The sequence below is a fragment of the Bufo bufo genome, chromosome 2, assembly GCF_905171765.1.
Source record: "Bufo bufo chromosome 2, aBufBuf1.1, whole genome shotgun sequence".
Classification (NCBI taxonomy): Eukaryota; Metazoa; Chordata; class Amphibia; order Anura; family Bufonidae; genus Bufo; species Bufo bufo.
The window spans coordinates 23,124,793-23,147,847 of NC_053390.1; the positions used below are offsets into that span (position 1 = coordinate 23,124,793).

Here is a 23,055-nt window from a genome sequence, read left to right on the forward strand (position 1 = left end):
AAAGGAAATTTGTTGTCACTAAATTATAAAGTAGAAGATGAAGATATGCAGCGCTCTTCAGGAGAAAATATTAATGTACATCCAGGACTTCACAGTACATATAATCTTCCTAATCATGAGGAACCTTATCTTGACCAGAAAGAGGGTGAAATGTTTCCCTGTGGTAAAGAGTTCACAAAAAGATCAAGTCTTTCTACATATAGAATAATTTTCACCGGGGAGAAGCCATACTCCTGTTCAGAATGTGGGGAGTGCTTTACAGATAAAACACATCTTGTTAGACATAAAAAAAGCCACATAGGAGAGATGTTTAAGTGTTCAGAATGTGGGAAAGGTTTTAAAATCAAATCAAATCTTGTTATACATGAGAGAATTCACACAGGAGAGAAACCATATTCATGTTCAGAATGTGGGAAATGTTTTAACGATCAATCAAATTTTGTTAGACATAAGAGAAGTCACACAGGAGATAAGCCATATTCATGTGTAGAATGTGGGAAATGTTTTAAAGGCCAATCAAATCTTGTTAGCCATAAGAGAAGTCACACAGGAGAGAAGCCATATTCGTGTTCAGAATGTGGGAAATATTTTACAAATAAATCAAATCTAGTTATACATGAGAGAAATCACACAGGAGAGAAGCCATATTCATGTTCAGAATGTGGAAAATGTTTTAAAGATCAATCAGGTCTTTTTAGACATAAGAGAAGTCACACGGGAGAGAGGCCATATTTGTGTTCAGAATGTGGGAAATGTTTTACACAAAAATCAGATCTTGTTAGACATAAGAGAAGTCACACAGGAGAGAAGCCATATTCGTGTTCAGACTGTGGGAAATGTTTTACACAAAAATCAGATCTTGTTGGGCATGAGAGAAGTCACACAGGAGAGAAGCCGTTTTCGTGTTCAGAATGTGGGAAATGTTTTACACAAAAAAAACATCTTGTTAATCATATGCGAAGTCACACAGGAAAAAAGCCGTATTCGTGTTCAGAATGTGGGAAATGTTTTGCACAAAAATCAGATATTGTTAAGCATGAGAGAAGTCACACAGGAGAGAAGCCGTATTTGTGTTCAGAATGTGGGAAATGTTTTACACAAAAATCTAATCTTGTTAAACATCAGAGATTTCACACAGGAGAGAAGCCTTATTCATGTCCAGAATGTGGGAAATGTTTTGCACAAAAAACAGATCTTGTCACACATCAGAGAAGTCACGCAGGAACAAATTTCTGAAATCAGCAGATTCCATTTGGGTACAAATAAATTCAAACCAAAGTGACAGTGCTCAGATTGCCCTAATAAATTCTGAAGTCTTGTAGGGCTTTAACGTCAAGGCAGCATTGGCAATCTTAAAGTGGCAGTGAAATATATAGATATGTATAAACAGATGGTGGCCGGTGGTAAAAAGCAAACTGTTTAACAACACATTGCACTTTTGGCTTTGTTATGCTTTTTAAAATAAAAAAAAATCATCCAAAACTTCTCACTAATGGGGTGTATATCTGGCAGTGTTTACACTCAGGGTGGTGTCAGAAGCAATGGCTTGTTCTGAACAAGAATTTCAAGAATGCTCACTTTATGGGGAGCAGCAGCAGTATTGTACTGAACCTGACGGAGAAGGCAGGAGATGTGCATCTGTGTAGGGGTAGTAGAAATGGGAGCAGTACAATATTAACCTGACAAAGTAGGAGATCTGCAGCTGTGCAGGGAGTAGAAGTAATAGCAGCAGGTGTAGTAGTAGTTTCAGTGGCAGATGTACAGTATAAAACATGACACACAAGGCAGGAGATTTGCGGCTATGTAGGAGTAGCAGTAGTGGCAATGGTGGCAGTAGTAACTGCAGAAGTACAGTATGAAATCTGACAGACAAGGCAGCAGATGTTCACCTGTTTAGGAGTAGTAGTAATGGGAGCAGAACAATATTTAACCTGACAAAGTAGGAGAACTGCAGCTGTGTAGGAGTAGTAGTAATAGCAGCAGGTGTAGTGGTAGCTGCAGCAGCATGAGTACAAACATAACAGACAAGGAGGCAGAAGATTTGCGCCTGTGTAGGGGTAGCAGTTGTGGCGTTGGTGGCAGTAGTAGCTGCAGCAGTACGGTATTGAATCTGACAGACAAGGAAAGAGATGTGCACCTGTGTAGAAGTAGTAGTAGCAGTGTAGGGTTTTTCTTTTTAAACCCGACCAGATCTTGCAGCTTGGATCTTTGATTTAGTGGCCAATAGGAAAAGATCAGGGCACCCCCCCCCCCATTCTAAAGATAGGTGCAGATCCAAGAGGTGGACCCCACATTTCAGATATGTCTGAAATCATAATAGAACAACTCTGCTGTTTTCATTATATTGCACATAATGTTATGTAGCATCGCCCTGAAGTGTCCTCCATGAATGTTTAACAATAAAGCGTTTCATTTATGAAATCATTTTTGTTGTTTCTTTCTGTGGTTCCAAGAATGTCCTTTCTAGACCCAAGAATTTCAGCAGTTGCACTTTGAGTTTTGGGCTATGGGGATCTTCTCAGGAATAACATCCTGAGGGAACTTCTCAGGATGTCATTGCAGAACAAAGCTATTTTCAATTCACTAGACTGTATTTTAAAGGGGTTTCTCAACTTTAAAATTTTTAATAGACCCCTTCAGAGCTGCCGGACCCGCAGTAGGGTTCATATTTACCTTGTCCGTGTCACTGCATCCTGGTTCCATTGCTAACTCTGCAGGTCCTAGGTCTCTGAGAATCATCATCCTTTTGAGGGAAAGGTGGGAGAGACACATGACCATTGCAGCCAATCGCTGCCTGTATTAGTGATGTCACCCACTCATTATGTCCCTGAGTCACGTGCCACACAGGTGACATTTTACCACTATGGGCAGTGATTGGCTGCAGTGGTTACATGTCCCCTCAACCCTTCCTCAACAGGATGTTAATTCCCAGGCACTGGAGGCATTCTATACTCCCAGTCTTATATGAACTATGGAATATCTTCTAGAAGACCGTGTGCCAAAACAAATCCAATTCTACACCAGCTAAGGGCTGTGGAGGGCATGCCCCTTTTGTTAAGCCCCACCTCCTCCTTTTTAGAAAAGGGTTGTGTCACCGCCAGCTCTCTGAGAAGGTCTGGGAGACGTTCTTCTGTACCTCTTGCATGATGTTCTTTGTTTTAGTTCCACTTTGTCATCTCCTTTCCTTCTCCCAGCTGGCACCTATTCACACTAATTGCCTCCCTTTATATTCCCTCCCATACTGCCTCACTTTGCGGTTTATACTACTTCCTGGATTGAAGTGATCACTGCTGGAGACTTCTGTTACTGCTAGTTCAGATAAGTCCTTTCTTGTATTGTGTTTCTTTTCTGGCTTGATTCTAGGTGACCCTGACTCCCTCCGTATTAAGTGCAGGGAGCCGGTGGTCGTGTCCCCTCACTATTATAGGGTTTTCAGGTGTCACACAGTCTAGGTACGAGGGCATGCAACCGTCTACCTCTGAGACCCTTGTATGTGCTTAGCAGTCAGGGTGAGCTCTTAGGGTTTTACAGGGGTCACCTTTATGCTCCTTAGTTTGGGATCAAGCCAGTCGGATGTTTATCCATAACTTCCAGCTATCTGCAATATCATCCGTGACAGGTTGACAGTGTTAGAAACCCACAAAGTCACAAATGTGCATAAACTGATGCCTACACAAAAAATTGCAACTTCTGTATAAACAGGCTTTAAAAAAGTTATTTTATAATTTATAGTCTAATACTGTCTCTTGAAGGGGGTTTCCTGGGATTTTCTTATTGAGGAGCTTAGGATAGGTCAACAGTATCAAATGGGCAGAGCTCTGGCACTCCTGCTGATCAGCTGTTTTCAGAAGTTCCAGCGCTGGAAACAGGCACTCCTAATTCACAGCTCTGTCTACCATGTAGTGACCGGGCCTGCTTACTTGCTCCTCCTCCTCCCCCCAGGCACCATCCTCCTCTGACTCCTCTTTAGACTCTTGCTGACTTGTCTCCGATGGAGTAGCCCCCCCTGGGAATTCATTCAGCATTGCGACTCCCTCATCTTCCTGCTCCTCGACAGCTTGATCAATGACACAACACAATGCAAGCTCCAGAAAGAAGGCGTAAGGTACGATGTCACTGATAGCGCCCTGGCTGCAATTGACCAGTTTGGTGATCTCATCAAATGGCCGCAGAAGTCTGCATGCATCGCGCATGAGCAGCCACTGTCGCGGTGAAAAAAAAACAAGCTTCCCAAAACCTGTCCTGCCGCAGAGTTCGTACAGGTTGTTGTTAATGGTATGTTTCTGCTGAAGCAGCCTATAATGCATATACAAGGTGGAGTTCCAGCGCGTTGGGCAGTCACAAATCAGACGACTGACGAGCAAGTGGTGTCGCTGCTGAACATCAGCTAGACAAGCCATGGCCGTGTAAGATCTTCTAAAATGGCCAGAGATTTTCGTGGCCTGCCGCAAAACATCCTGGACCCCGGGATATTTGGCAACGAATCGCTGCGCGACTAAGTTCAGGATATGTGCTATGCACGTGTGTCATTTTGCCCTGTTTCTGCGCGCTCAGCAGATTGGCACCGTGGTCGCACACCACTTTACCAACTGTCAAATTGAGTGGGGTTAGCCACTGATCAACCTGTGACTGCAGAGCTGAAAGGAGTGCAGGACCGATGTGGCTCTTGGCTTCCTGGCACAACAGCCGCAGCACAGCATGGCAACGCCTCACCTGGCACGTCGAATAGGTTTTGGGGGGCGCAGCAGAAGAGACGGTAGAAGTGGAAAAGGAGGAGTCGGACGAGGGGGAGACAGAGGATGGAGTAGGAGAAGAAGAGGCAGGCCTGCATGATATCCGTGGTGGTAACACCAAATCCAAACGGGTGCCACGGGTTACATGCTTGACGGTAGTCAGAAGCTTCTCCCAGTGGGCAGTAAAAGTTATGTACCTTCCCTGCCCGTGTTTTCTAGACCATGTGTCTGTGGTCAGATGTGTGTAAGCACCGACAGTGTGCCAGAGATATATTAACTTTCCGCTGAACGTGGCCATATAGTTCAGGGATGCCCTTCTGGGAGAAATATTTCCTTCCGGGGACCTTCCATTGCAGTGTGCCAATGGCCACAAATTTTCTAAAGGCCTCTGAGTCCACCAATTTATATGGCAGCAGTTGGCGGGCTAGCAGTTCCGACAAGCCAGTGGTCAGCCGTTGGGCAAGAGGATTATCCAGCGTCATCATTTTTTTACGCTCGAACATTTAGGCCACGGAAGCCTGCCTTGTGCCAGATGAACGGGATGACGGCACTGTGGAAGGTGGAGGACAAATGTGAGGAGAGAGAAGAGGCAGGATATGGAGCACCAGGAGTGTGACTTTGTGGATTCTGATGGCGTTGCTCCCACTGGGCTCGATTATGGGAGGCCAGGTGCCTTATTAAGGTGGTTGTCCCTAGGTGAGTGTTGGGCTTATCGCAAAGCACAGGCTGCCGATGGCAACACTATTTTCAGCAACTGACACGTTAAAAAAAGCCCACACTGCTGAGCCATGTGCCGGCATCCTGGGAGCGCAAGATGTGATCGTGCATGGTGGATGGCTTGCTCCAGATACATTTGCAGTCTGCTTTTTGCCTCCTGTGCACTGCGAGTTCTTCCTGCTTCTCCTCACAATCTGCTGCTCTGTCTCTCCCTCTGAACTTTCCTCCTCTTCCTCTCTTGAGGGCACCCACGTGACGTCCATCAACACGTCATCGTCACCTTCACCAACACTGACATTAAAGATCTCGGAGTAGGTAGCAACAGCTGGGACCACTTTCCTTGGGCCGATCTAGGTACTGTTGTCAGACCGCTGGGTGGCGTCCGTTGCTACCTCCTCTTCCTCATCCGATGCCAAGAATGGCTGCGCATCGGTAAGGTCTGGGAATTGATGGGAAAATAATTCCTCTGACTCGAGTGGTGGGGCTATGGTGGTGGTGGTGGTGTCTTTGGGGGTGCACACAGCAGAGGGTGGGTAGGGTGCAGATACAGAGGATGAGGAGGGTGCATAAGCGGAAGATCTGAGTGAGCCACTCAACCAACTCTGGTGCATCCATTGACATAATCGCACGCACCTTCTCCAACTTCCCACTTAGGCTCCGGCCTGGTGCACCTGCCCAACCCTGTGACAAAGTCCCTATTGAAGAGCAGTATTTGTGGAAGCAGGTATATAGAACCCCTTAAGTTTTTTTGGGGGGCAACTGGTATATCACACCAGTTGCAATTAGCTGTTCCAATATGCAAAGAATATGGCGCCGGCGGACATCGCCATATGTTCGCCTGTTCGGCGAACAGCGAACGAGCAAACTTCGCCGTGAAAAGACTACCGGGCGATTCGCAAGGCCATCTTTACTGGAGTGTCCTCTACTTATTGAGGTAAGGCAGATGATCTCCGTGCATTTATCAATATTCTGCTGGTGTTTGTGACGGTAATTTCACTTCCATTTCGCTGTTCTGATGTATTTCACCCAGCAAATAGCCTCTGGCCAGACTTCCCCTGATGTGGAAACCTCAAGGAGATGCGGTGACCCAAAACCTCTTGCTTCAGCCGATCCAGATACTACTTGTTGTCAAAGCGCTAGGTTTGGAAGCCTCACGGTCCCCCAACCTGCCCGTGGTTCCTCAATCCCCTGGCAGGGGGAAAAGTCTGAGCACCCAGACGCCAGGTTAGTCTACTCTTCAAAACTGCTTTTACTCTGAACAAGCCTGGATGGCTCAGACAGTAGAGAATCTGAGGCGTGTTACTATTTGCACAAATAATTAAAGAATTAACTCGATCTCAGCAGTGCCTCCAGTTATGTTGGGGATATAAAGCAAGTGCCTTATATCAAAGAAAGGATCAAAGGAATTTTTTTTTATTGAGAACCTAATTATTTTGTGCAATTAGTAAAAATATGATACCAGCGTCTATGAAAAAATATAAATGACTTATTATACAGTAATTTATATACAATGAATATATGACCAATAATAATGTAAAGACAATACAATGAAATGTAGTACCCAAATTGCTGACACACCACAAATTTACCAACGCTCTCTAGTAAACCAATGCTCGGCTTCTGTGTCTGAGCGGGTCATGTGACACTGACCACAACACATGACCTTAGCCTTTAACTATTTATACAGTTGCTGTGACCTTCTCACTGTTTACCACTGGCCCAGTGACGTCACAACTAATATCAACTTGCCTGGACGCGGCTAAGCTCCGTTCACTTGAATGGAGCTTAGCCCCGCCCAGGCAAGTTGATACTAGTCGTGACGTCACTGGGCCAGCGATAAACAGTGAGATGGCTGCGGCGCTGCTATAGCGCCGCTGCCTTCTCAAACAGATGTTGATGATCTATCCAGAGGATCGATCATCAGTTTAAACAAAGTGCAGAGTTTTCCAATCATGTTGGATGGACGTGTAACTATGATAATGGATGATGTCACTGCATTTCCCAGAATACGTTTCTGTTACTGGTTTAATGATACTGTCATGCCCCCCTCTGACGATGTACGGAGGTCGGCCAGGATAGCAGCACGAGTTTAGTATTTGTTTTGGAGCCGTGCTGGATCCGCCTCTCATCAGGTGCACTGGGTGGGGTCATTAGTTTAAATAGCACACCAGTCCAGTGCTCTGAGCGGATTATAGGAATCATTGTGGTCTTGGAAGCTAGGAAGGAAGGTTGTCTGTTCCAGCTCAGAAAGATAAGTGTGATTTCTAGTTTGGTTGTTTTGTGTCATCTCTCCCATCCAGGTTCTGTGCGAGCAGGCTGCTCCTATTTCCCCTCTTCACCATCTCAGGGAATTTAGGGTTGATTCAGCCCAGGCACGGGGACACATCAGACCTACCATTAAGGTCTGCATGTGGGCTGAGCAGTGCAGGGAAAGAGGTCAGGGATTAGCTAGGAGGTGACCCTTCCCCTGTCTCTCGCCCAGAGCCTGGTTGGTGGGTTATCTGTGAGTCTGAGTGCACGCCCGCCGTGACATTATAATCCGCCATACTGTGACTGCCATTTACTCAGCGGTTTTTTGATGGCGTCAATTGAAGCACTGGTTGACCGCTTGCAGGGGCTATCCCTAGAGGTTGTGGAGCTACATGGTTCGGTCACACGGTGTCAGAATGCTCTGGCAGCTGGTGCAGGTCAAATTTGTGTGGAGCCTAAAGTGGCTCTTCCTGATCGATTTTCAGGAGGTACGGATGACTTTATCCGTTTTAGAGAATCCTGCAAATTGTACTTTCGGCTGCATCCATCGTCGTCAGGTGATGAGAGTCAGAGGATAGGTATAGTTATTTCTCTGCTTAAAGGGGACGCGCAATCCTGGGCCTTCTCTCTGCCACCTATTTCTCGGGCCCTCTGGTCGGTGGAGGAATTTTTTAAGGCTCTGGGATTAATCTACGATGACCCAGATCGGGTCTCGATGGCAGAGTCGAGATTACGTAATTTGTTTCAGGGGGAACATACTGCAGAGGCTTACTTTGTTGAGTTTAGGAGGTGGGCTACTGAATCAGAGTGGAATGATCCCGCATTACGTAGTCAGTTTTGTCAGGGGTTATCTGAAAGATTGAAGGATGCCCTTGCTTTTCACGAATACCCAGACTCTTTGGAGAACGCCATGTCTTTAGCAGTACGGCTAGATAGTATCAGAGAGAGGTATAGGGCTCCCTCCGCGCAAGGTATCCCTTCTGTGAGTGGTTTAGTCTCTACTGCCATCCCGGGTGACGTTACAGGTAACTCTGGGGTAGCGGAGGAATCCATGCAGTTGGGTCAGGTTTCTTGCCATTCTGATAGTAGAGACTTTAGGAAAGTGCACAAACTATGTTACTATTGTGGAAAGAGGGGTCATTTTATTTTTGCTTGTCCTTATGTTAAACCACAGGTGGAAGAGAAAAAGAAAATAGAAAAAAAACCTTCCCTGACACTTGGTAGTATGAATGGTGTGGTGGAGCAGGCAGGTATGCAAGCTCCCTGCAGTTCCCGTTTTCTCCTTCCAGCTATGGTGGCGCTAGAGTCCAAAAAAATTTTTGTTGATGTATTCCTTGATTGTGGTGCTGGGGTAAACCTAATTGACTTTCTTTTCCTTCAAAACCTAGGACTAAGTACTTGCACTTTAGAGAACGAGATACGTGTTTTTGCAATTGATTCTTCCCCTCTTTCTCAAAGGAGCCTCACTCACATTGTTCATGGTATTCACTTAAGGGTGGGTGATTCACATGTTGAAATTATTTCTTGTTTTGTCATGAAGGATTTGCCAGCTCCTATAGTTTTGGGGTTGCCATGGTTGACTAGACATAACCCAATTATAGACTGGCAAGTGAGACAAATCATTGGTTGGAGTGAGTTTTGTTCGGATAAGGCCTCATGCACACGACCGTATTTTTTCACGGTCCGCAAAACGGGGTTCCGTTGGTCCGTGATCAGTGACCATTTTTTCGTCCGTGGGTCTTCATTGATTTTTGGAGGATCCACGGACATGAAAAAAAGTCGTTTTGGTGTCCGCCTGGCCGTGCGGAGCCAAACCGATCCGTCCTGAATTACAATGCAAGTCAATGGGGACGGATCCGTTTGACGTTGACACAATATGGTGCAATTTCAAACGGATCCGTCCCCCATTGACTTTCAATGTAAAGTCAGGAGTTAATATACCATAGGATCTGAGTTTTCTCCAATCCGATGGTATATTTTAACTTGAAGCGTCCCCATCACCATGGGAACGCCTCTTTGTTAGAATATACTGTCGGATATGAGTTAGGTAATATCATTGGTGGCCAGTGTGCGGCCTCCCCACGGCCCCCCCTCCCTCCCTTTATTGTATTATCATTGGTGGCCAGTGTGCGCCGACCCCCCCAACCCTCTATTGTAATGTCATTGGTGGCCAGTGTGCGGCCTCCCCTCTCCCCCCCCCCCCCCCCCCATCATTGGTGGCAGCGGAGAGTTCCGATCGTAGTCCCAGTTTAATTGCTCTGGGGCTCCGATCGGTAACCATGGCAACCAGGACGCTACTGCAGGCCTGGTTGCCATGGTTACTTAGCAATATTACAATATTAGAAGCATCATACTTACCTGCTGCGCTGTCTGTGTCCGGCTGGGAGCTCCTCCTACTGGTAAGTGACAGGTCTGTGCGGCGCATTACTTAATGATCTGTCACTTACCAGTAGGAGGAGCTCCCGGCCGGACACAGACAGCGCAGCAGGTAAGTATGATGCTTCTAATATTGTAATATTGCTAAGTAACCATGGCAACCAGGCCTGCAGTAGCGTCCTGGTTGCCATGGTTACCGATCGGAGCCCCAGAGCGATTAAACTGGGACTCCGATTGGAACTCTCCGCTGCCACCAATGATCGGGGGGGGGGGGGGGGGGGGAGGCAGCACACTGGCCACCAATGATATTAATACAATAGAGGGGGGGCTGGGGGGGGTGCACACTGGCCACCAATGATAATACAATAGAGGGAGGGAGGGGGGGCCGGTGGGTCCGCACACTGGCCACCAATGATAATACAATAAAGGGAGGGAGGGGGTGCCGGGGGAAGCCGCACACTGGCCACCAATGATATTACAATCGAGGGAGGGGGGGCCGGGGGAGGGGCGCACTGGCCACCAATGAGGGGTTAATTGTGCAGATCACAGCCCCCTGTAAGAGATCGGGTGCTGCCAGGCAGCAGGGGGCAGTCATGTACACAGTTCATAGTATATTCTAACTAGAAGCGTCCCCATCACTATGGGAACGCCTCAGTGTTAGAATATACTGTCGGATATGAGTTTTCACGAAGTGAAAACTCACCTCTGAAAAAGCTTTTATGCAGACGGATCTTCGGATTTGTCTGTATGAAAGTAACCTACGGCCACGGATCACGGACGCGGATGCCAATCTTGTGTGCATCCGTGTTCTTTCACGGACCCGTTGACTTGAATGGGTCCGTGAACCGTTGTTCGTCAAAAAAATAGGACAGGTCATATTTTTTTGACGGACAGGAAACACGGATCACGGATGCGGCTGCAAAATGGTGCATTTTCCGATTTTTCCACGGACCCATTGAAAGTCAATGGGTCCGCGAAAAAAAACGGAAAACGGCACAACGGCCACGGATGCACACAACGGTCGTGTGCATGAGGCCTAATTGTCTTGGCACATCTATCTCTGGTGTGTCCATTACGGCTTTACCTCAGTATCTCTCGGATTTTGCGGATGTCTTTTCGGAGGGTGGGGCTCAGGAATTGCCCCCTCATCGAGACTATGATTGTCCAGTTAATCTCATTCCGGGGGCTAAGTTGCCAAAGTCTCGGCTTTACAACTTCTCTCAACCCGAAAGAGAGGTCATGCGAAAGTATGTCGCCGAGAGTTTGGCAAAGGGCCATATTAGACCATCTAAGTCTCCAGTGGCAGTAGGTTTGTTCTTTGTGAAGAAAAAGGAGGGATTTCCGGAAATTGAACCGTATTACAGTCCGGGATCCATATCCCCTGCCTTTGATCTCTGATCTTTTTGATCAGATTGTTGGAGCCAAGGTGTTCTCCAAGTTGGATTTGAGAGGGGCCTACAATCTGATCAGAATCAAGGAGGGGGATGAGTGGAAAACGGCCTTCAATACGCACGAGGGTCATTTTGAGAACCTGGTTATGCCTTTTGGGTTTGACGAACGCGCCAGCAGTATTTCAGCGATTCGTCAATGACATTTTTCATCACTTGGTAGGGAGGTTCGTAGTAGTTTACCTGGATGACATTTTAATTTATTCTCCTGATCTGAAGACCCATCAGGATCATGTGGACAGGTTTTGACGATCCTTCGGGAGAATAAATTATATGCCAAATTGGAGAAATGTTTGTTTGCGGTGCAAGAGCTTCCGTTCTTGGGATACATGCTTTCTGATTCTGGTTTTCGTATGGACCCCGAAAAGGTTCGGGCGGTTCTGGAGTGGGACCGACCAGAGAATCAGAAAGCTTTGATGCGGTTCTTGGGGTTTACAAATTATTATAGAAAGTTTATTTCAAACTATTCTACCATAGTAAAACCTCTCACCGATATGAGCAAGAAGGGCGCCGACGTTTCTGTCTGGTCGGATGAGGCATTGTAGGCCTTTTCGGCTATTAAGGAGTGTTTTGCGTCTGCTCCCATTCTGGTGCAGCCGGATGTGTCTAAGCCATTCGTAGTGGAGGTTGATGCATCAGAGGTGGGGGTTGGAGCGGTGCTGTCACAGGGTTCATCCCCTGGCAAGTGGGTCCCGTGTGCCTTTTTCTCCAAGAAGCTCTCGGTCACCGAGAGGAATTATGATGTTGGAGATAGAGAGTTGTTGGCTATCAAGTTGGCCTTTGAGGAATGGCGTCACTGGTTAGAGGGGGCGTCTCACCGCGTTACGGTGTATACAGACCATAAGAATTTGGCTTACCTGCAATCTGCCAAGCGTCTGAACCCTAGGCAGGCCAGATGGTCACTGTTTTTTACCAGGTTCAATTTTGTAGTTACCTTTCGCCCAGGGGTCAAGAACGTTAAGGCAGATTCCTTGTCTCGCAGCTTTCCTGGGGGAGGTGATTCATAGGATCCTGCGCCGATTTTGGCAGATGGGGTGGTGGTTTCCGCTCTGTACCCTGAATTGGAGATGGAGGTGTTGGGAGTCCAGGGGACAAGACCAGATGTCACCACCAGAACCGCACTTCCGGAGCCTGGAGGGGCCCCACTTCTCAGAGCCCCCACCACATGGATTCCAGGGGCCCCAACATGGAGATTTCTGGTGGCTCCACAGGAGATAAATGTCTGATAGATGCTGGTCCCACCTCTGGGCTATGCTCAGCTGTGTCCAGAACTCCTAGAGAAGAGACTGGAGAGAGCTGAGCTCAGGCCGGGCCCCGCTCCATTCATTCTCCTCCTGGAGGCAGGGGCCCCTCACTAGGATAATCAGGGGCCAGCAAATGAGTTCAACCCCCACTATCCCCACTACTATTCCCCCCATCATACTAAGCTGAGGAGCAGAGAAGGATTCCTTGTGTGTAATGGACTACGGTGTGGGATTGTATGATGGGGGACTGCTGTGTGGAATTGTATGATGGGGGCTGCTGTGTGGGATTGTATGATGGGGGGGCTTCCATATGGGATGGGGGGACTACGGTGTGGGATTGTATGATGAGGGGGCTGCTGTGTGGGATTGTATGATGGGGGGGGCTGCCATGTGGGATGGGGGGACTATGGTGTGGGATTGTATGATGAGGGGGCTGCTGTGTGGTATTGTATGATGGGGGGCTGCCATGTGGGATGGGGGGGGGACTACGGTGTGGGATTGTATGATGGGGGGGCTGCTGTGTGGGATTGTATGATGGGGGGGCTGCCGTGTGGGATTGTATGATGGGGGGGCTGCCGTGTGGGATTGTATGATGGGGGGGCTGCCGTGTGGGATTGTATGATGGGGGGGCTGCCGTGTGGGATTGTATGATGGGGGGGCTGCCGTGTGGGATTGTATGATGGGGGGCTGCCATGTGGGATGGGGGGGGACTACGGTGTGGGATTGTATGATGGGGGGGCTGCTGTGTGGGATTGTATAATGGGGGGGCTGCCATTTGGGATGGGGGGCTACGGTGTGAGATTGTATGATGGGGGCTGCTGTGTGGGATGGGGGGACTACAGCGTGAGATTGTATGATGGGGGGGCTGCTGTGTGGGATGGGGGGACTACGGCGTGAGATTGTATGATGGGGGGGCTGCTGTGTGGGATGGGGGGACTACGGTGTGAGATTGTATGATGGGGGGCTGCTTTGTGGGATGAGGGGGAATACGGTGTGAGAGGGGGGCTGCCATGTGGGATGGGGGGACTACGGTGTGAGAGGGGGGCTGCCACGTGGGATGGGGGGACTACGGTGTGAGAGGGGGGGGCGCTGCCATGTGGGATGGGGGGACTACGGTGTGAAATTTGTATGATGGGGGGACTATGGTGTGAGATTGTATGATGGGGGGGACTATGGTGTGAGATTGTATGATGGGGGGGACTACGGTGTGGGATTGTATGATGGGGGCTGCTGTGTGAGATGGTGGCTGCCATATGGGATGGGGGGGACTACGGTGTGGGATTGTTTGATGGGGGGCTGCCGTGTGCGATTGTATGATGGGGGGCTGCCATGTGGGATTGTATGATGGGGGGGCTGCCGTGTGGGATTGTATGATGGGGGGGCTGCCGTGTGGGATTGTATGATGCGGGGGCTGCCGTGTGGGATTGTATGATGCAGGGGGCCCCGTTTAATATTGTATGCAAGGGGGGGCCGTATAATATTGTATGCAAGGGGGGGCGTATAATATTGTATGCGGGGGGGCCCCGTATAATATTGTATTCGGGGGGCCCCGTATAATAGTATAATATTGTATGCGGGGGGGCCCCGTATAATAGTATAATATTGTATGCCGGGGGGGGGGGGCGTATAATATTGTATGGGGGGGGGGGGCCCCCGTATAATATTGTATGCGGGGGGCCCCGTATAATATTGTATGCAGGGGGGGGCCCCGTATAATATTGTATGTAGGGGGGGGCCCCGTATAATATTGTATGCGGGGGGCGGGCATTGTAATATTGTGCAGAGAGGGGGCTGAGTAATATTGGATGCAGGGGGGCCCGTATAATATTGTATGCAGGGGGGGGGGCCCTGTATAATATTGTATGCAGGGGGGGGGCCCCCGTATAATATTGTATGCAGGGGGCGGGCATTGTAATATTGTGCAGAGAGGGGGCCGAGTAATATTGGATGCAGGGGGGGTGCTGCGTGATTTGGTATGTGGGGAGGGCGCAGTGTGATTTTGTTTGCGGGCTGCTATCTGGGGAGGCCACGTTGTATGTCACATGTTTTACTAAATAGAACAGGTTTTCATCTTCTCCGCACCCGATATTTATTCTTATATATTTTCTACTGTACAAGTCAAAGTGAAAGCTGCAGGTTTTACGGTTTTTAATAAAAACTTATTGTTGAACCAAAAAAATATTTATTCTATATTTTTATGTTCATTTCTCATTTTTTTTATTAATTATTTTTTATTGCAGTTCTTCTGTATTCTCGGCGCTTGTAGCTGTGCATAGAGACGGACGCAGACGTCCATAATGGTCAGTGTTGAGTGAAGCTTCAGATGCTTTATTCAAAACGTGGGAGTAACACTGTACAGTGATTCGTCTCTGTACAGTCTTAGAAAGTATGGGCTCCTCGGAGCCGAAGTAAGTTATTCACGAAGTTGCACGAGACTCCATTGAATAACTCAGGTAGTTGATTTTTAAAGTGGAAAAACACTTTAAAACTTTAATCAGAACTCTGCTTCGGTTCAGAGGTTCTAGACGGGACCGAAGCCGAGTTCGGTTTCAAGTTTTAAAGTGTTTTTCGACTTAAAAAATCAACTACCTGAGTTATTCAGTGGTGTCTCGCGCAACTTCGTGAATAACTAACTTCGGCTCCTCGGAGCCCATACATTCTAAGACTGTACGTAGATTAATCACTGTACAGTATTAATCTGAAGTTTTAAACGAAGCGACTTCGGATGAAGCCTCCAACGCTCACTGCCCTTGACACCAACAATGGCCTAACAGACGCACACATTACACCGCCCCGCGGATCTGTGAGGAGCAGCATTTACTGCTACAAGGGGACTCCCTGTACAATGCTTTAACCCCTTTCTGACCACCCAACGTAAATATACAGTCCTGATCAAAAGTTTAAGACCACTTGAAAAATGGCAAAAAATCCTATTTAGCATGGCTGGATCTTAACAAGGTTCCAAGTAGAACTTCAACATGCAACAAGATGAAATGGAAGTGAGACAAAACATTTTTTGAGCATTCAATTAATAAAAACCACAAATAAACTGAAACAGGCTGTTTTTCAGCTGATCAAAAGTTTAGGACCACACCTCCAAATAAAAATTAAACCCCCCCCCCCCCCCCCAAAACAGAAATCCAACTTCCAAACATGAACTCAGTAATGAGTAGCTCCGCCGTTATTGTTTCGGCATGCTTGATGCAAAACGTTTCCATGAGGTGAGTGGGAACATTTCTCCAAGTGGTGAAGACGGCCGCACGAAGGCCATCTACTGTCTGGAACTGTTGTCCATTTTTGTAAACTTCCCTTGCCATCCATCCCCAAAGGTTCTCAATTGGATTTAGATCAGGGGAACACGCGGGATGGGCCAAAAGAGTGATGTTATTCTCCTGGAAGAAGTCCCTTGTCCTGCGGGCATTGTGTACTGTAGCGTTGTCCTATTGAAAAACCCAGTCGTTACCACACAGACGAGGGCCCTCAGTCATGAGGAATACTCACTGCAACATCTGGACATAGCCAGCGGCCGTTCCATTGTTCCACTGAAGGTAAAAGCACCCCAGACCATTATGGCGCCCCCTCCACTGTGGCGCGTAGAAAACATCTCAGGTGGGATCTGCTTGTCATGCCAGTAACGTTGGAGACCATCAAGGTTACATTTTTTCTCATCAGAGAATAAACCTTTCTTCCACCTTTGAATGTCCCATGTTTGGTGCTCTCTTGCAAAGTCCAAACGAGCAGTTCTGTGGCGTTCAAGGAGACAAGGTCTTTGAAGACGTTTTTTGTTTTTGAAGCCCTTCAGTCCCAGATGCCGTCTGATGGTTATGGGGCTGCAGTCAGCACCAGTAAGGGCCTTAATTTGGGTTGAGGATCGTCCAGTGTCTTGACGGACAACCAATTCTGATACAGCGATGCGCTAATGTCAGCACTACATAACAGTATGTTTCTAACATTAGTCCCTGCAACCATTTTTGTAAAAAAAGCACTTTTATTGTATGCTAATGAGCCTCTAGGTGCTATGTGGGTGTAAAATCAGCACCTAGAGGCTCTGTCCACTCAAGCTTTATCCCGCCCAGCTCTTCTTGATTAATGCCACTGTTCCCTGCATCGTTGGCGAAATCCCGCGCCTGCGACGTTCACTTCGGCGCAGGCGCAGTGAGGAATCCGGCACCAGAATCGCATCATTCACTCACTGCGCCGAAGACAGAAGTGAACGGCGCAGGCGCGGGATTTCGTCAACGATGCAGTGGACTGTGCCATCAATCAAGCGGGGCGGGATAAAACGTGAGTGGACGGAGCCTCTAGGTGCTGATTTTACGCCCACATAGCACCTAGAGGCTCATTAGCATATAATAAGTGCTTTTTTTTTGAAAAACGGCTGCAGGGACTAATGTTAGAAACATACTGTTATGTAGTGAGGACATTAGCGCATCGCTATATCAGTCAGCTACATAACAGTATTTCTGGTGGTAGAAGCCCTTTAAGAAATTCCAAATGACTGTCTTACTGCGTCCCCCCTCCGCAGCGATGGCGCGCTGTGAGAGACCCTGCTTATGCAGTTCAACAACCCGACCACGTTCAAAAAGGGAGAGTTTTTTTGCCTTTGCCATCACAACGTGTGACTACCTGACAGAAAATGACAATGAATCCACATCTTTGCACAGATTTGGCCTTTTAAAGGCATGTGGTCCTTGAAGGATTCTATTTCAGTTCAAAACCAATTTTTATATAAGTTTATATTACATCATGTCCCATACATTAATATATTACGTGAGCATGGACACGTAGCAGGTCAAAAGTCCATATCACTAAGAGGTTTTTCTCGTATGTATGAATAGCCTTGGACTCTGGTAGAAGATAAAGGTGTAGCTGGCTAAAAACATGTGTTACTGTTTAACTTAAACATCACGTCATTTAGGACTATATATATGTGTCAGAAGGAGAATAAAGTTCAGAGTCATTTTGAAATTACACAGCAGTCTGTCTTGCTTCATTATGGCTCTCTCTGGCGTCAGATATAGGAATCAAATCAAGCTGAATACCGAAGTCTTGTACCTGGGGTACACATCAGGGGAAGATAAGAATATTTCCTTACAGTCCTAAACTTTGGATCAGCTGAAAAACAGCCTGTTTCAGTTTATTCGTTGTTTTCATTAAATTGAATGCTCAAAAAATGTTTTGTCTCACTCCCATTTCTTCTTGTTGCATGTTGAAGCTCTACTTGGAACCTTGTTAAGATCCAGCCATGCTACATAGGATAGGTCTGGGGGAACATTGGGGTGGAATCGCTGCACCATGGCTGCTCTTACCGGCAGGCAGCTATGCCAGGAAAGAGCAGCTGCAAGCGCTGCGATTGGATGATCAATGTGTCGGTCACATTGCAGCACAGGAAGCTGTCAGCAGCTGCGGGGAGGGTCGGGAGGAGGTCAGGGGACAGTGGCTGGTGCTGAGGTGAGGCAGGGGACACCAGTGTTTTGGGTCCCCTGCCAGCGCTGCGATTATCTGAAACAACGCTCCAGCCAATGGCAGCGCTATAGCTGCACAGGAAGAGGCAGAACGTCCCTGCATGCAGCCATTCTAGCTGGTGACTGCTTGCAGAGAGGTTCTGTGCTGCTGTGGCTTGCTGGGACTTGTGCTGTACCACCACTACGAATTTAACGCCTTTGCTGCTGAAAAGAAGAAAGAACAACAACATCTGGAATAGCTGCACAATTCTTTTTTTTTTCATTTGCAGCTGTTCCAGATCCCTCCGTTCCTGTCCCTTCTCACCCCCCGTCCCCCCATCCTTTTTTTTACGGACACCATTTGGTCCGTGCACTTTTTTTGGTATTGTATTTTATTTTTTAACCATTTTCCAGCTCTGCATCACTTTTTCTGTGTGCGAGCTGTGATCGTCAAGTGCTTTTCAGTGCATACCTGCCTGATCAGCACCTGCGGATTGTTTGTGCAGATTTTTTTGCAATTTTTTTTCATATTTAATTTTTTGGGGTTAAAAAAGAACTGGTAGTTAGGGCTTTATATAAATATATATAGAGTTATATATTTATATATATATATATATATATATATATATATATACATACAGTACAGACCAAAAGTTTGGACACACCTCATTCAAAGAGTTTTCTTTATTTTCATGACTATGAAGGCATCAAAACTATGAATTAACACATGTGGAATTATATACATAACAAACAAGTGTGAAACAACTGAAAATATGTCATATTCTAGGTTCTTCAAAGTAGCCACCTTCTGCTTTGATTACTGCTTTGCACACTCTTGGCATTCTCTTGATGAGCTTCAAGAGGTAGTCCCCTGAAATGGTCTTCACTTCACAGGTGTGCCCTGTCAGGTTTAATAAGTGGGATTTCTTGCCTTATAAATGGGGTTGGGACCATCAGTTGCGTTGAGGAGAAATCCGGTGGATACACAGCTGATAGTCCTACTGAATAGACTGTTAGAATTTGTATTTATCACGGTCGGCGTGGCTATCACATACGTGACACAGAGGGAGGGAACGAGGAAGGCCCTGCCCAAGTGAGAGGGAAGATGGTGACCCCTGACTCACCTGGCGGCTGGCACCTGGCTGCCCTGACGTCCCTAGACGGGTTCCTCACCCGTACGCCGATCACGTGCCTAAAGCCCTGGCTTTCCCTGAGCTGAGCCCTAGGTAGTGAACAGGGCGATGGGAACACTAGTCCGCACCACTAACTCTAAGGGAAAACACCAAGGGGAGGACAGACAACACAGACTCAACATATATTCCCAGGTGGGCGACAACAGGAGACAACAATAAGCCAAACAGGGATCCGGAGGGTAGCACACAGGAACAACAACCAGGATTAACCACTCCAGTGGGTCAGTATAGATGTCCAGGCAGGAAGCTCTATAACTGGCAACTAGAGAAGTGTGAGGGGAGAATATAAGGAGGAAGGGAGTGGCAGACACGAAACAGCTGAGGAGGAGAAGCTACGGATCCCTGAGAGAGACAAAAAGGATAGCAAGGCAAACACAGAAAACAATAACTAAGAAACACCATGATCTTTAGATATAGAGCGCGCAGCCACCCGCTGCGACTTCCTGACCCCGGGTATAACGGAGTCAGACGTGGCTCTTGATACCCTCGTGACAGTACCCCCCCCTTTCACGAGGGGCCTCCGGACACTCAGGACCAGGTCTCTCCGGATGAGAGGCATGAAAAGTCTGAATTAACCTGTTGGCGTTTACCTCTGACGCTGGAACCCACATTCTTTCCTCGGGACCGTAACCCCTCCAATGCACAAGATACTGAAGAGAGCGGCGGACCCGACGAGAATTAACAATTCTGGCTATTTGAAACTCCAGATTACCATCCACAATAACAGGAGGAGGTGGCAGCGGCGATGGTTCTAGAGGTGGAACATACTTCTTGAGTAACGATTTATGGAAGACGTTATGGATCTTAAAAGTCTGAGGTAGCTCCAGGCGAAAAGCCACAGGGTTAATGACGGCTACTATTTTATAGGGACCAATGAACCTAGGACCCAGTTTCCAAGAAGGAACCTTCAACTTAATATTCCTAGTAGACAACCACACATAGTCATTCACTCCTAGGTCCGGACCTGGCGACCGTTTCTTATCGGCCATGCATTTATATTTACCACTCATCTTTTTCAAGTTAACTTGCACCTTCTGCCATACCGATGAATGAGATGAAGAAAACCTTTCCTCTTCGGGAACCCCAGAAGACCCCCCCTCTTTGAAAGTACAAAATTGGGGATGAAAACCGTATGCACCAAGGAATGGTGACTTGCCAGTGGACTCCTGATAATGATTATTTATGGCAAACTCAGCTAACGGTAAGTATGATGACCACAACTCTTGGTTTTCAGACACAAAACACCTTAAATATGTTTCTAGGTTTTGGTTGGTACGCTCAGTCTGTCCATTCGACTGAGGATGGAAAGCTGAGGAAAAGGACAAGTGAACCCCCAAACGGGAACAAAAAGCTTTCCAAAACTTAGAAATAAACTGGGTTCCCCGATCCGAAACCACATCGGAAGGGACCCCGTGAAGCTTCACGATTTCACTGATAAACACCTGAGCGAGAGTTTTAGCATTAGGAAGTGCGGGTAGCGCAATAAAGTGTACCATTTTGCTAAACCTGTCTACTACTACCAAGATAACTGTTTTACCCGCCGACAACGGTAAGTCAGTGATGAAATCCATAGACAGATGTGTCCATGGCCTATTGGGAATGAAAAGTGGCAATAAAGACCCTGCTGGACGTGTATGAGAGACTTTCGCGCGTGCACAAGTAGAACAAGTAGACACGAAATCCATTACATCCTGACGCAACCTTGGCCACCAAAAACGACGAGATAAAAGCTCCAAGGTTGCTTTACTACCCGGGTGTCCAGCAAGTGCCGAATTATGATGTTCTTTTAATAATTCAAGACGCAGGTTTAACGGTACAAACAATTTCTCTGAGGGGCAAGAGGCCGGGGCGTCCCCCTGAGCCTCTAACACCTTTCCCTCTAGAACAGAGTGTACAGCAGAGACAACCACTCCTCTTTGTAAAATTGGTACCGGATCACAAACATTACCCCCTCCAGGGAAACTACGAGATAATGCGTCTGCCTTGGTATTTTTTGCCCCAGGACGATAGGTGATTACAAAGTTAAATCTGGTAAAGAATAGCGACCACCTAGCTTGTCTAGGGGTGAGACGTTTAGCCGATTCTAGGTACAGAAGGTTCTTGTGATCCGTAATCACCGTGACGGGGTGGATTGCTCCCTCTAAGAAGTGACGCCACTCTTCAAGCGCCAGTTTAATCGCCAACAGTTCCCTATTTCCAATATCATAATTCTTCTCTGCAGAAGATAATTTTTTGGAAAAGAAAGCGCAAGGACGCCATTTGCCAGGAGACGGACCCTGAGACAATACAGCTCCCACTCCCACCTCTGACGCATCTACCTCGACAATAAAAGGCTGGGAGACATCAGGTTGAATTAGAACAGGTGCCGAGGTAAACCTCTCCTTTAGAGAGGAAAATGCATCTTTAGCGGCGTCAGACCATTTGGAAAAATCCGTCCCCTTCCTAGTCGGTAAGGGGTTTAACGATCACTGAATAATTTTTAATGAACTTTCTATAGAAATTAGCGAAACCCAAAAACCGTTGTAGGGCTTTAAGGTTCTCAGGAAGATCCCAATCTAAAATTGCCTGGACCTTCCCAGGATCCATGCGGAAACCTGAAGCAGATAATAGATATCCCAGGAACTGTAATTCCTGAACAGCGAAGACACATTTTTCAATTTTCGCATATAATTTATTCGTCCGTAGGACCTGCAGTACTTGCCTGACATGCACCTCATGTGTTTTCAGATCAGCCGAATAAATTAAGATATCATCTAGGTATATGACTACAAACCTGCCGATGAGATGACTAAAAATATCATTAACGAAATGTTGGAAGACAGCAGGGGCATTGGTCAGACCGAAAGGCATAACAAGATTTTCATAATGCCCCTCAGGGGTGTTAAAAGCTGTCTTCCACTCATCCCCTTCCCTGATACGAATCAGATTGTAGGCCCCCCTAAGATCAAGTTTGGAGAACCACTTAGCACCCGCAATCTGATTAAAAAGGTCAGGAATGAGAGGAAGAGGGTATGGGTCACGGATGGTTATCTGGTTTAACTCACGGAAATCTAAGCAAGGACGCAGGCCCCCATCTTTCTTTTTAACAAAGAAAAACCCTGCAGCCACGGGTGAAGAAGAGGGTCTGATGTGTCCCTTAGCCAGACTCTCGGAGATATAATCTTTCATGGCTTGTCTCTCGGGACCCGAAAGATTATACAACCTGGACTTGGGTAATTTTGCACCGGGAATCAGGTTAACCGGGCAATCATAAGGACGATGAGGTGGTAGTTTCTGACAACCCTTTTCAGAAAAAACGTCCTCAAAGTCCGAAATAAATGTAGGTAGGGAAGCTATGGAGGCGATTAAGCAATTGTTATTTAAGCAATTCTCTCTGCAATGCTTACTCCACTCCAATATCTCCCTGGCCTGCCAATCCACCACTGGATTGTGCGCTACCAACCAGGGAAGACCCAATACCACAGGAGAGGGAAGGCCCTCCAGAACGTAACATGAAAGACACTCATTATGGTGGTCCCCTACCCGAAGGTGTAAATTACGAACAATGTGGGTGAGGTTTCTCTGAGACAGAGGAGCAGAATCTATAGCGAATACGGGAATAGGTCTCTGCAGCGTACAGAGAGACAAACCCATAGTGCGGGCAAAATGGG

The 23,055-nt window shown here is 47.2% G+C and overlaps 1 protein-coding gene across 1 annotated transcript in view; it reads left to right on the top strand.

The window, feature by feature from the left end:
• Window positions 1–23,055, top strand: part of LOC120990661 (zinc finger protein 585A-like) — a 93,995-nt gene that overhangs the window by 50,252 nt on the left and 20,688 nt on the right. The window contains exon 4 of the mRNA XM_040419573.1: window positions 86–1,174. Coding sequence (XP_040275507.1) covers window positions 86–1,174 — 1,089 coding nt within the window. The remainder of the gene's footprint in view (window positions 1–85; window positions 1,175–23,055) is intronic.